Genomic DNA, 14,414 nt, shown 5'->3' with positions numbered 1-14,414 from the left:
ACTAATGATACCTACTGTAAAAGTAATTGGTGATATGATACGTGACTGGAAAACAATGTGACAGTGTATTCTTATTGGATACACTGAATTTACAGACGACTGTCGGCCACGTCCGCCGTCCAGTTTTAGGGAGTAGAAAAAAGGTCGCGCTTCTGTTTGGATCCCATTCAAATGTTGAGTATTAATAATAGTGCTGGAGATCTTAGCATGGGATCTTTTTATTCATTTCAATGAGGGTCCAAGATGTTTTTCTTCAAAGACTCAATGTTAATTAAATGGTTTTTTTTGGTTGAAGTTTTTCTGTTTTTACCAAGATTTCAAAGGGCGAGAATAACTATAACATATGTTCAGTTATCGCTGTACATAAAGTTCATCACGTAATTGTTTTAGATGTACGGTATAATACAAATATTTACCGCAATTAATTTACTTCTGCATTAACAAAGGTTTAGTGATAGAATATGGTGCATTCCGACATGCATACAAATTCTCACTGTTCAGAGGTCCAGGGGTCGATTCCGAGCTCCAGCCTTCCTGTGTGGGGTTTGCATGTTCTCCTCATGCCTGCGTGGGCTTTCTCCGGGTACTCCGGTTTCCTCCCACATTCCAAAAACATGCATGGTAGGTTGGTTGAGCACTCTAAATTGTCCATAGTTGTGATTGTGAGCGCGAATGGTTGCTCGTCTATATGTGTCCTGCGATTGGTTGGCAAACAGTTCAGGGTGTACCCTAAAGACACCTGGGATAGGCTCAGCACACCTGCGACCCTCGTGAGGATAAGCGGCTCGGAAAATGGATGGATGTATTAGAGTTATATACCGGTACTCTTGACAGTGAGTCGGGCCCTAGACAAATACAGCAGAAGGAAAAAAAACCCCACAATTAAATCCATGTTTCAACCCCAGACTTTACTTCAGGTTAGACATGAACAGGTACCAAAGATTTTTTTTTCTCCCCAAGATCAAACCTCAGTGATTTGATTGGAAACAATGCTTTGTTAAGATTTCATTAAAAGAAAATACAAAATAGAAAAGTTCAGATCATGTTTTACATTAAAATCTGCAGGCAACAAAGACATTTACCGTTACATGACTTTTTTTTAAATGTATTTCTTTCAACACAAATTCTCAACATACTGAGACGTTTTCGTTTTAACGTGGGACATCCACAAATTTTCAGACCAAAGTGAACATGGCTGTCGTCAGCTCATGACTGTCACGCAGAACTTAATGATACACATTGCCATTTTTCTGTAAGCTCTTTTTGTACATTTATGCTCATAAGAGAGGACGAACATGATTATCTAATGTGACAATAATGTGACCTGCCTGGTAGAAAAGTAAAAAACAAAAACAAATTACAAGTGCTGTTAAAAAGCAATGATTACAAGATAAGAAAGTAGCTCGATAAGTAATGCCAACATGAAAGATTAAAAGCTTCTCTAATGTGCAACAACAATTAAGTGAGGAAAATGATCAAACTGATCAAAATGTTTGCATCTGTTGAGTCATAAATTAAGAAACAATTAAACAACAAAATCCGAGTCATCTGAGCCAGCCAGACGACTCGTGCAAATAAAAACAAGAAGGAATCTACAATGCTTTCCATCATGATGTGAACTTTTGATAATACTGCTTTAATCTAAGACGATTCATAATGCATATAAGACACGGCATGGAAGCTCCTCTGATGTGTAAAAACTATAACTTTGCAGTATTTTATATTTTCAGCCTGTTTGTGGGCATCCGACACGACATGCAACAGGACATGTATAGGTACCGGATGCAGAAACGCTTTAATAATCCAAAATTGAATGGTGAAGAAAAGCTCTCCACCCAAAGGGTAAAGAAACTTTCAAATTTGAGGAAACAAAACAGCAGTGGCTCTCACAGAAATCCTGAGATGCAAAGACCCAACTGGGCAGACACAATGCTACATAACATCACACAGATATTGAATAAGTATTAGTTGCAAGAGGTCTCTAGTCTGAGGATAATATTGCAATATTACAACAACATAACAAATCGTACCGGTCATGTTAAACATTCCTGTAGCTGTAAGTTTTAGATCAATTTATAAAAGTACAAGTGGAACACACTGCCAAGTGGTCGAACAATGCATAGCTGAAGAACAGTGTCATTTGCCGTAAATTGTCTGTGGTCCGGCAACAGCTCAATTTCGATTAAAAAGAAAACTTGAAGATTGCGTAAATGCCTTACATATGACTGAAAACATTCATTCAGCGTGTTAAGACATGATTAAGACTTAAGCAATGCACGAATTTTTTTTCATTTGTGATTAGACAAAAAAATACAAGTTCATAAAAGCAACCCTGGAGGTTGCAACGTTTTGCAAAATGCCCATGAGGCCGTTATTTGTGCAGCATGTGTAGAGAGCACGTTGGAGCCCTCCGGTTAAAACCTTTTTTTTTTTTCCCTTAAAACACCTGACTGCAGTGTCAGTCGTTATTCCTGTGATCTTGAGTGAGGCCAGTGAGAAGTATGGATCCAGACTTGGTAGATTTCTTAACTCTGGGGGTCCTGACATGTCCCCACTTCTCTCATTTCCTGGATGACACTGACCTGTACGAAGTAGATTGTTGTCTGTCCCTTTTGTGACGAGCCGTTACGTCGAACCCGGGCCTAACCATTGATGGATCTGAGCTACTGCGCGTTGCACCTGTCCAAAGTAAAAGTCCACATTTCTGGAAAAGTCCTGGCATACAGAGGAGTGCACGTCACCCAGAGCACAGTAAAGGGTGGTGCCGCCCATGCTGATCACCACAGTAACCAGACAAAGCAGAAAGAGTAGCAGGCAGGAGTCTCTGCCACCAACATCTGCAAAAATAGAGTTTAAAATTGATTACTTAATAAAGGGTAGGCAAATTAGGCCTTCCGGCCATCCCATCCATCCATTTTCTGTACCATAGCTGCATCTATCCTAACCCTTCTCTGGGCAAAATATGGACTAAACTCTGGACTAGTCTCCAGTCAATCACGGGGTTTGATACAGAGACAGACAAGCACTCTCAAGTCACTGAGCGGGAACTGAACCCACACTGAAGTCAGCCAGGTAGACTAATGACTGGTGATTCATGCATTTCAGGTATATGAGAAAAATATCATGGCGAAAAACCAGAAACTCACCACTATCAAAGCCATCATCTGCTACTTTGAAGCGGACCCGTCTTTTGGTCGTGGGTTTGTTGGACCTGGAATCCGGACTAGCAGACATACTAAAATTGTCGGAAGGCAAATTCCTCTTCTTCAAAATGGAGATGAGGCCAGAGGCAGGAAACATCTGGGAGAGCACAGAATAAAGAACAGAATATGATGAAAACCATCTCCATCGCTTTCTTTATTAAAGACTCGGCTTTGGACTCAATACTAGGTGCCAGTGCATGGCACAGTAAGCAGAACCGAACTCTGAACTACATCCTGCACCCTCCCTCCAAAACATTTATTACGCTGCAGTCGGCAGCACATGCCCCAGACAATCAATAAATGGCGAGTCAGCAATAATGGATGCCGACCTCTGTTGCCTTTGGTTCGACAACAGTAGCAGCATAGATATCAAAATAATGTCTGAGTAGTTATGTTGGGGGGTACACAAAAAATGGCTGTCAACAATCTCTGGGACTGACAAAAAATGAAGCATATTTAAATCAGACTGTGAAGATAAGACACGACAACATACCGTACACCAGCGGCATTTCCCATTCAGTCATATAAAATTACAGAGAGCAACTCGAGACCAATGGTGTGCATGGCACATCCCAAACAATCAATAAATGGCAACTTGGCACTAACTGAAGACCCTTGGAATTCAGCTGCCCTTGTAGGGCACGTTAGCACATTTGCCAATGCTGACATTTGAAATTGATGTATCAAATGCGTTCAGGGAGACGCTAAATTAGCTTTCATGGGCAACGTGACAGGAGCAGGGTATGGCAATAATGTTGTGCGGCCCATGAAAATTACAATGAGCATGTGCAGTCAAAGGCTGAACTATTAAGTAAGCGCGAAGGTGTACAGACCTCCTCGACAGTGATGAGTTTTGCCATGTCGTCCAGTGTGATCGCTTCTGGGAAGAAATCAGCCCGCTCAGCCTCGTATTCGTCCTCCTCCTCCTCCTCTTCCCCTTCCTCGCTGCCCCGCTTGGGGTGTTTCAGAAGAGCCTCTTTAGGAAGATGGGCATCATCATCATCATCCTCCTTCTGCAGGCTGCTTTGATTTCCTCCCTGCAGCCGAGACCGAAACGCAGCGCTTTACAGAGTACACATCCATATTCAGGGAATAGCAACAGATGTTCCACTCCTACGAGCTTTGCGCTAACAGTTTGGGAGAAGATTTTCCTTAAGCGGCAAGTGCAACAAAGAGGCACTTGAAAAGTTCAACAGGTCAGACCAAATCTACCGCCAAAAGAAATATAAAACTTGACTGTAAAATATTGACATAAAAAAAAAAACGTGAATAGCAAAACCACTTGAACAAAATAGGATTTGTACCTTGATCTCTTGACAAATCTCCTCTTTTTCTGCCTCTTGAGTTTCCTGGTGCAGATGTCCCACCTCCACATCTAACCCACCGACTGCTTTCGTCCCTCCCTCGCCCTCTTCTTCTTCAGTCTCATCTTCCATCATCAGCGGCTCTGCTGCCTCTCCTACATTGCTCCGCTCGTCTTCCCTATTCACCTCCTTTTCCTGTGTCGAACCTAAATCTCCTCCCTGCTGCTCTGCGGGTTTGGTCTGATCCATTTGTCCAGCTTCAGAGGGGTGTAACACGTCTGGAGTGGTGTGTTCCGGACACTCCCCTTGCTCTGTGCCACTGGCCTCCTCCTCAGCCCGCTCAGTCCCATGGAAACCATCCGTCCCTTCTAAATTGCATTCGGGGGATTCCCTATCCTTTTTGTCGGGGTAATCGAGTCCATGTGACAGATGAATGGAGGGTGTGAGTGGATGGACGGTCTGTGGACAGGAGGAGTCTTCGGCTCTATTCTCCATCCTCCCTTCAGCGTGACGGGCTGAAGAAAAGGAGCCACAAATTAGGACGTTAAAAAATATATACATGTTTTACTACCGTTGACAGACAGGAAGTATATTGAAAACAAGTGGTGGATTCATTCTCTACAAAAATATTTACTTTTCTGTTCATGGGGGGGCATCCCAAATGGAGACACTCCCCTCCAAAAGTATTAGAAGGGCAAGGTCAGTTCCTTTGATTTTGTTGTATAATGAAGACAGTTGGGTTTTAAATGAAAAGATGTTAGGCCAAAGTTCAGAAATCCAGATTTTATTCACATTTCGATGTGTTCAACATTTCAGGATTTTGTTTCAGAGCACCTTTTGTGTGAAGCCACCCACAAGTGTTAGAACAGGTGACCGATGGATATTTCTAGTTGCTCAGGTATTACTTTTTAGATTAATTGCTTCAACATTAGATGGTACTTCTTTTTGTCTTTGGGTTTCAGTTTTTTTCTTTTCCGCAAACAAGAAGACTATGGGAGAAAAGCAAACCATTTATAAGCGGAGAGAAGTGGGGGGAGAATCGATCAGAGCTATTACACAAACATTGGTCGACATTGGTCATATGTCGACTTGGAATATCCTAAAAAAGAAAGAAACAAGTCGTGTACGCAGCAACAGACATTGAACAGGTCAACCAAGAGTATAGAAGTCGATGACCGAAACATTGTGAGATCCAAATGAGATCAATCAAAAGCTGTCCGCGTGCGTACAGACAACAGAGCACCTTGTTTCAGCAACAAACCTCTGTTAACATGGAGGAACATTTTATGCGCGTGACAACTTTCTCTCTCTCCCACACTCGCTCACCCGATGGAGGTAATGCATCTCCTTGTTCAAGCAGGGGACTTAAGAAGCCCAGAGATGCAGACTGTAAACACATATATACAAACTCTTGAGCAAAAAAATAAATAAATAAAAAATCAACAATTGAATATGTTTTCTCCCTGTTTTAAATAACAAAAAAGTCTTACCGCTGCATCCGATGCGTTTGGTCTATGACAAGAAGACAAATTAAGACATGTAAGATAGGTGATGCTTGAGTACTCCGCCAATCTAATATCTAATATTAGCCTGAGCATATTTCCCAAGCTATTAAAATGTGTGCGTGCGTGTGTTTCTGAGCATGTGACAAGCGTGAGTCAAATGAGGTGAAACCTTAGCAGCACGACAGCTCAAATGTCTGAAAGTGCACAAGTAGCAGTCGTATCTTTGAATCATCACTGCTATACTCGCCCCCCGCATAAAGATGAACTCTGCATTTACGCGAGTATGAACGGAGTTTCAAGAAAATATAACGCAAAGGTAGCTGCACACGCAAGCATTACACTCCTCCCACCTTGTGTATTTATTTTTGGATATGCAGTCCTGTATATTTTTCCTTGACGTGTTATTTCTTTATTAGGTTTTCTGGAACTGCGTGACTTAAAAGACATTCGTCTGCCTGCCTGACAGTGTAAACACAAAGACACACACTGACCGGGTGTGTGTCTGGCAAATGTCTCTGAGAGTGTCCAGATGTCGGGCTTCTGGGCTAGGTGAACTTCTTGTACACCGACTTTCTAAGAGGGAAAAAAAAGAGAGAAATATGATTACCGGTACAATGAATAAATTGGTGAGACTTCAAACGTAGTCAGGTATCTCGACTGTTTGACTTCAAGTCAGCTCGCTGAACTGGGTTGTAATGGGCTCAGTGTGACGTAAACTGAGCAGGTTTCAGAACAGATGGACACAGGAAGAAGGCAAACTTTCTATCTATTGATCTGTGTCCCCTAGCCCAAAGTCAGCTGGGAATCTTGTGAGGATAAGCAGTACGGAGAATGATGGATGGAAGGACACTGTAATGTAATGTATTTGTCACTTCTTAGGTGACAAATAGATTTAAAAAAGTGCAGCATGAATATGAACGTGGTCTCTATATTGTTAAGTATTCAACTAAAGGTTTTTTTTTTAACACCACTAGTCCTGCGTTCTAATAAACATTCAGAAAAAAAGTAGCATGGGTTACTGGAAATTACCCCACTGTTTCTGGAGAGCATTCAGGTTGTCCAACACTCTTTGGTGATACAGCCTCTCCAGTTGAATGCACTCTAAAGCCAACTGGTCTGAACAGCACAAGTTAAAGAAGATACAAAATGGCTCTCGAGATACAACAAAGGCCGCATTCGTCGTCTTGTCTTCCTTGTCATATAAGTTGTGTCGTGGCCTGAAGAAAAAAAAAAAAGACAGAACAAAGTGAAACGTGTTGAGGATGAAGTAGCGCTCATGTTTATGTATATGTGCGAGCAACCATAATACAATACTTCTTTGACTTGGCTCAATAACCCCTCTACAGAGATGCCATGCGTCACGTCACGCAGGGCATGCTGTAGCTAGGCAAGCTCTGCCTTGTATCTTTCTTAAAATGCTTTGGTTTTTTTTCCTCAGATGACATCTCCTTTTCCTGTTTTCTGACATCTCTCTAACGATGAATTGCACGTTCCCCTACTTTGACGGATTATATTACGGCAGATGGTTCACTGGTTATGACTACCAGAACACTTTGCTTGAGTATTTGTTCAAATAAAGATAGGTTGACATCAAGACCAATAGTTTTGTCTGATGCTTTCTGCTGTGGTTTATCACTGTTTTTTTTTTCTCCTTCCGGGCAAATGAATTTCAGTTAGCTGTGCGTACAATTTATAGTCAATCGGGGATGATAGTTTTTAGGACTTGCAGAGTACGATGTAGAAACAAAAATTTACGCACCACAAAAAAAAAAAAGCCCATGCCTGAACACATCAACACATACAATGATAAGGATACAATCTTCATGATGGACAGAGGCCTCGGCAATCTGCAGGGAGAGATAACAACCGTCAAATCATGTCACGCGTTAGTTATCATTTCTGAGAGAAGGATCACTCTGGAGGATGAAACAAGATTCAGCCAAAATGCTATGAAAATGAAAGAAAGCGGTAAAACATCAGGCCAATACGGAGATGCCACAAGAGAAACTCTACCTCTCGTCAGCCAGTGTCAGTGTCACTTTTATGTAGCTCGGCTGATTACAGAACAAGTGTGTATGTGTCTCAAGTATGAGCGAGAGGACACAAACAGCTCTCACATTTCAATTTAAAGGACCAGTACCTATTTAGAAGGACCTATTAGCAGAAGAAAAGAAGATTCGATCAAATCCACGTGTCAAATTAAAATAATGATAGACAGTACACATAAGTCAATAATAATAGCTCGGACCTTAAAATGTCTCCAACCGGTTGTTTTTGCCTATTAAACTAGTCTCTCCAGAGTATTGTGTGTGGGTCTGAAAGCGTTGCACACCTCAATAAGATAATGACTGTACCTGCTGGCCTCGAAGCATCTTTATTGACACTGTCCTGTGAGAAAAACATGTACCTATATGTCCATTTTCGTCATTGTAAAACATTTCATGTTAACGGGGTGTCCAGCCCATAATGTTTAAAAGAAAAAAGGACAAAAATGGACATGTGTGTTTTTCACAAGGACAGCGACGATATGCACAGATGAGCAAAACAAGAGGTACGCTCGAACTTTAACACACCTCCTACCACGCTATCGACAGCTCTTTTGAATAACCTCTTTTTAAAAGTGCTGCGTGTTCCCAAAATGCACGTTTAAAATTGATGCTCGAAAGAAATTCTAGGTCTCATTAGGAACGAGTCTTGCATACCTAAAACACATTCTTGCAGGTGTCTATTCTTAACGCATCAGTGAAGCAAACTGAGAGAAATATTTTTCAACTCGACGCACACATCTTGTCCAGCAGGTAGCAAACGCAACTATTTGATTGTAATGATAACTGTGTATGCGTCTTGTGAATACAGCGTTGTGTGGATGTTTTAAAATGACACCACACCTAGGAGGTATAGGTAGATATGTCTTTTTTTTAAGATGTAAGAATATTTGGGACATTTGGTGGTGAAATACAAGTTACAAAAAAAAAAACCTGGTTACCTGATGAAGGTCTTGTGGAAGGCAAGTATCATCTCCTCTCTTGGCCAACTGTTCCAGGGAAGCCATCAGAGTAGAGGTGGGCCTTATGGTGGGCACTGAAGAGGAAGTATACGGATCTATGTGTGTCGGTGTCATTTGAGAAGTGGAGTGTGCGCCAGTCGTTGTATGCCCTGTAGAGACGGCAAAGGGCTGTGCTGTTTGGCTATTATTTGCGTCGGAAGTAATGGGCTTCATGACGGATGTCGTCTCCAAGTGAAGGTCAGATAGACGAGGGCATGCGAGCCCTTCAATGGGGGGAGAGGAAGCGGTAAGAGGTTCTGAAGTGGAGTGTGCATTTCTGGCAGTCGTTGCTGAGATCTGGTCAGGTCCATCAGTGCAACTCAGGCCTGTGTCTGAGGTTAAAGATAGATGAGAAGACAGCACGGGCCCTGTGATCAAGGCATGTCCTGGTGTGCTGGACGCGAGCCCACCAAAGTCCACTTCACTCCGGCCCAGTTCCAACCGGCTGATGGGACATGATGTTTCCTGGAGGACAGGGGATGTAGGCTCTGGACTCGCCCCAGGACTGAAAGGATTCTCCAGCAGACTTCCTGCAGAGGAAGAGGACATAAAATAAAGTGTAAGCGCATATTATTTTTATACTTTGCAGGTTTGGACAAAGCACACGTAGTTTTATGTACGTGAAAACTGCAGGTTACAGAGAGAGTTGTGAAAAGTGTTCTTCATTTGTGTGTTTATATCTGCATTTTACTGCCCTCAAGCGTGGTCACTTGCACACATTCCAGAAGGAGCAGCACAATGGCAAGTAAAATGAAGCAAAAATAAATAAATACACGTGTGGCAAACACTGTTTAATACTTTTCATTAATTTAAATTGTGTCATGAGTGTAATGTTTTCATAAAGTACAACAACAGAGTGCTATTTTTCACATTAAAAAGCACTTTACAAAAATACCGTTTTTTTTGTGTGTTTTTTTTTAAGAGAATGTACCTCAGACTGTAAAGAGTCCATGTGTGTCAACGTGAATGTGAGCATGAATGGCTGTTTTGTGTTTGATTAGTGACCAATCCAGGGTGTAACTCAATATTGAGCAGTGGACTCAGAAATAACCGTTGACAATTCGCACTCAATAATTCTCAAGTGTTCACTTTTAAAAAGTATTTTTGTCCATGTCCTGTCACCTGCTTTCTGTACCTGTTTCTGAATAGGAGGAATCACTCATGGGTGTATCTGGAAACTGGCAGTGCATTTGGCAACTTGATGCCTCCGATTCCTCCTCTTCATCCTTCATCAGCTCATCAGTATCCTGTTCTTCTTCCTTGTGTCTCTCCAACTCCTCCTTGTTCTCCCCATTGTTGTTGAGAGACGCTTTCAAGGGGAGTCCAGCTCCGAAATCATTTTGTAGAGCTGACGTCTGTTCAATCCGAGTGGCTGGGTTGATCTCGTTGAGGTTTTGAGGTTGGGCAGTGTGAGGTTCGGGGTGGGGTTTGTTGTCACAACAGTCGTCCTCAGCAACCACAACTTGTGACATTACTTTGCCCTCATCGCCCTCATTGTCCAACTGACCTGGAGTCAATGGGCAAACACATGAACGTAACGAAAGAAAAAGACATCCATTGATTTCACAATGCAGTGTAAAACTAGGTAATAAATTTGACCTCATATCTACTGTATGTAGGTGACTTTTTGATTGTCCAAGTTTAGTAAATATCTGGAGCTACTGGTCAATTGATTCAAAGACAAGAAACAATAAATTAGTTTACTCTAAGTATGAAATTCAATATCAATATTTGGGGCATGCAGACATATGACATGTTTCTTTGTGTCTTTGATTATTACATTTATCACACTCACCACCATGATCCATCAGGCTCCACCCTCACAACCTTTGACCTTTCAGCTTGCTCTCGCCAGTCAAACAAGCCCTCCGCCCAGTCACAAGAGAGAAATGAAGAATGGCCGCTGTGAAAGGGGAAAACAAAAAACACATGACACAAGTTAACTAATAATCTGCTCATCTGAGTCATCAGTGTGAGTAAAGCGCGAGAGGGGTAAAAGGGAAAAAAACAGGTCCAACGTCATTCCTGAGGTGCCAAACAAATCATTCTGGCCCCTAAGGACAATCCTATGAGCACATTGTAAGTGTCACAAAAGGTATTATCTAAAACACATGGCAAACACCAGTGCCACAACTTGTAGAACAAGAATTGGCAAACCTCTCTGTTTGTACCGCATATTTGATTTACCTGGAAGCTGGTCAACAAATCTCTGGAGATCGTTATAAGTAACATTTTAACATTCGTAACAGTGCAGAATCATAGATACAAGTCAACCTCTGTATAGTAAAACTAAAAATAGGGAAACATGTAATGTGCAATGTAATGTAGCATTTACAAAAAAGGGAAGAGGAAAAGAAAAAAAGTTATCTTGTAGATCAGTCAATGACATGCATTGCATTTTTTAATAGTGGATCACAGAACACGACGTGATATTTTGCCAACATCGCCGTATACAGCATTGTATAGTGATTATGCGTTCATCAATACTAGAATATTTGCCTTACTTACTTTGGTTCTGTATAGCAGTGGTCCACAACCTTTTTCACACCGGATTGGTTTCAAGTAATTACCGGTACATATTTTGATAGACTGCCACAAAAGGGTCATTTCCTATCACCCCGTTGGAATTGAGCTTGTTTCTCTTTAATGATACGACGAAGCATATTTTGATGGCTTAATTTCCACATTTGCAAACCTGCTGTATGGGACTTACTGAAATCCTCTGAGAGCACAGCGCAGTCATTTTTGCAAATAAAAATCGGGAAATCAATGTCCACACCTAGGAGACTGGCCTTTGGATTGTCAACACCCTGTAGGGGCTGACAATTGAACTCGTAAGTACATAATAAATGAGTGTCGCTTATCGTTAGAAAAAGGTACACAAATGGTCCAACGGGGCAAAGGGACGATTTGTGTATCTTTTTGTTTGCATGTAAGGGTACAAACGAGTGCTAGGCCTGTATAAAAGAATTTCAAAAGAGCGAACTGCTGTATGCAATGCACTTTTTACAAAAGTAACAGTAAGAGTAGTAATCTTGACCGGGAATGGGAAATCTACTGCTTGCTCTTGCTCTTTTTTTTTATCCTGGACTTAAATTATCCTCAGAAGAGGATAGTTCGAGCGTGGTTTTTTTTTCCCTCTCCCTACCCACTGTTTTCCTTTCTGAATTCTGACTGTAATTTCCCCATTGCGGGACAAATAAAGGATATCTTAATCTTAATCTTAAACCAACTGATGGTTCTTGTGAAGAAAAACAAGTTTTTTTTCCCATGGTGGGGGTTTACTATTGCACATTTTCCTTTATTTATCATTATTTTTTTTTTTTAAAAGTTAAAAACGGTTGCAATTTGGAAGCATTAGGAAAATGCCCAGGGTGGCAACAGTTGAGAAACACTGGTTTATAGGATGGTAGCAAGACCAACCATGTTGAATATCGGAGACCGCAGTAATGATCAAAAAACAGGAAGAGACAGGTTAATTTTGGCAGAGTTGAAGATGATGAGATTCTTTGTTGGGGGGGGGGGGGGGAGTGACAAGGATGTACAGGATCAGGAATTAGTTCATCAGAGGGGATAGTAGACTTGCAGATTTTGAGGTTTTGAGACAAAGCTACAGGCAGCAGATTGAGTGGGCTTGGACATGTGCAGAGGAGGAGCATTGGATATCAGTTGAAAGATGCTGGAAATGAAGCAGCCAGGTGGAAGGGAAGAGGAAGAACAAAGAGGAAACTGATGTATGGGGTGAGGGGGCAGAAGATGGAGAGGACACGGAGATAGATACAAGAGGATGATATCCTGTGCTGAAAGGACATAAGATGCAATAAACATGTTATTCGTATATTGAGATTTAACCAATAACAACCTCCATGCCCAATCTCATTGGTGCATTACTTGCCATTGTTTCTTAAATCATCAGCATCCCAAAGTGTCTCTCCCCCACAGAGCTGCCTGTCCATCCAACCACCCATCCTCTCCTCTTCTCTACAGGGGGTCATAAATAATGAAAGACATGAGGAATGGAAAGAGCTCGTCAGCAAGCAGGACAGGAAGAAAAAAAAAAACAAAAGCCACCCAAGAGAAATACCTAATACTAGAGTCTAGTATATGGACAGACTACACCACAAACTACAAGGACAGCTCAGTCGGAACACAAACAGTATCTTCACTATCAATTAACGTCATGGTGTACCTAATGAAATGTCCCTCGGGTACGTATGAGTCGCCTGGACCAGTACGATCTTTAAAGTTCAGCGGCACACATTCCCTGTGACACGACAGGCCTTGGTGCAACCAAGCACATAGTTCGGTTCGGCGACAGTACATGTGCTAGTTCACGGCTAAACACCCACGTGATTGCTTTAACATTGGCTAGTTGCTGAATGTATTACTTTAAACAACGCTATGCCACGGTTCACTGCGGTTACGATAATTAGCATTATCGTAACGTTTCCTGAGCCAAAATTCACATGGCGTGGATGTCTACCCAACTACAGTACGTTACTATCTTGGTCAAGAGGGGTTTATAAAGCATTTTTCCAGCTATGGTTACAGTTGAGTCTCAGTGGAGAGTAGAGCAGCACTGGTTGCTAACGTTAGCTCGCCGTCCACATCTGCACCACACAACACACTTGAACCATTTAATTGTGTCATTGGACATTCGTTTGCTTTAAGTAACCTTACTTTTCGTTAGCTTCTGAAGGAGCACTGGTTTCGCATCGTCGATGGGCAGGTAATCCAACGGGGACGCCACCTCTCGCTGGCAAGGTTGAAGAAAAGGTGACAGCTTGGATCTGAAGTCAGTGACACCTTGCTGATGTTGTCGCAGTGACAAATATTGGCCACCGGGGGCGATATTGCTAACATTTATTCTGAGTGCCTCGGTGTCGCCCGAATATAAAGTGGGGCAAATGACAAACGTGGTAAAGCCAGCATTTAGTTAATTAAAATGCATTATTTTTGTATCATCTCCATAAATAACTAATTTAATTTAAATACAAATATTTATTGTATGAACTTTCTCATAAATTATAACCTTTATTAGTCTCGCAATGGAGAAATTCCCAATTCACAGCAGCAAAGTTATGAAAGGAAGAAGTAGAACAACAAAATATAGGAGCTGCTGGAAAGGCAGCCACTCTCGCGGCGCCATTTTGAAGTCAAAATAACAAAAATAATACAACACAACACATAGGACACAGACAGTCGTGCAATCTTCACCAATTTTCTGCATACACTTTGTTGTCTGAAGCAGTTATAGATGAAAGAGGAGAGGATCAAAGTGTCCTTTCACCAGTTGGATCAGAGACGTCATGCTGAAAATGTGCACACGTCTGCTACAAGCCAAGTTTTGAAAGCA

General features: G+C 41.7%; 1 protein-coding gene across 2 annotated transcripts; it reads right to left on the bottom strand.

The window, feature by feature from the left end:
• Nucleotides 1-887: 887 nt before the first annotated feature.
• cnsta (consortin, connexin sorting protein a) lies at nt 888-13,880 on the bottom strand. Of its 2 annotated transcripts, XM_086107219.1 has the most exons (14): nt 13,739-13,874; nt 12,954-13,039; nt 10,854-10,961; nt 10,194-10,565; nt 8,999-9,588; nt 7,829-7,859; nt 7,042-7,128; nt 6,504-6,585; nt 5,998-6,019; nt 5,834-5,894; nt 4,508-5,022; nt 4,037-4,240; nt 3,147-3,300; nt 888-2,837 (listed from the first exon to the last, which is right to left on the bottom strand). In XM_086107219.1, the coding sequence occupies exons 3-14, from the start codon at nt 10,864-10,866 to the stop codon at nt 2,626-2,628; spliced, it is 2,343 nt and encodes a 780-aa protein (XP_085963345.1). In that variant the 5' UTR covers nt 10,867-10,961; nt 12,954-13,039; nt 13,739-13,874; the 3' UTR covers nt 888-2,625. The 2 variants fall into 2 exon arrangements, with proteins under 2 accessions (XP_085963345.1, XP_085963344.1); XM_086107218.1 differs by lacking the exon at nt 12,954-13,039 and having other exon boundaries at nt 13,739-13,880.
• Nucleotides 13,881-14,414: the final 534 nt, after the last annotated feature.

Source organism: Hippocampus guttulatus, chromosome 3 (genome assembly GCF_054856545.1).
Source record: "Hippocampus guttulatus isolate MCC_2025c chromosome 3, RoL_Hgut_1.0, whole genome shotgun sequence".
Lineage (NCBI taxonomy): Eukaryota > Metazoa > Chordata > Actinopteri > Syngnathiformes > Syngnathidae > Hippocampus > Hippocampus guttulatus.
This window is presented reverse-complemented; position numbering and strand designations above follow the sequence as displayed.

Excerpts from the sequence above, each read along its gene's own strand:
- cnsta (XM_086107218.1), bottom strand. Across the intron at positions 7,129-7,828 it reads CTCTGTCCATCATGAAGATT|ACCAGTTGGCTTTAGAGTGC; the intron begins GTATCCTTATCA and ends TGTGCTGTTCAG. Across the intron at positions 5,023-5,833 it reads AGATGCATTACCTCCATCGG|CCCGTCACGCTGAAGGGAGG; the intron begins GTGAGCGAGTGT and ends CCTTTTCTTCAG.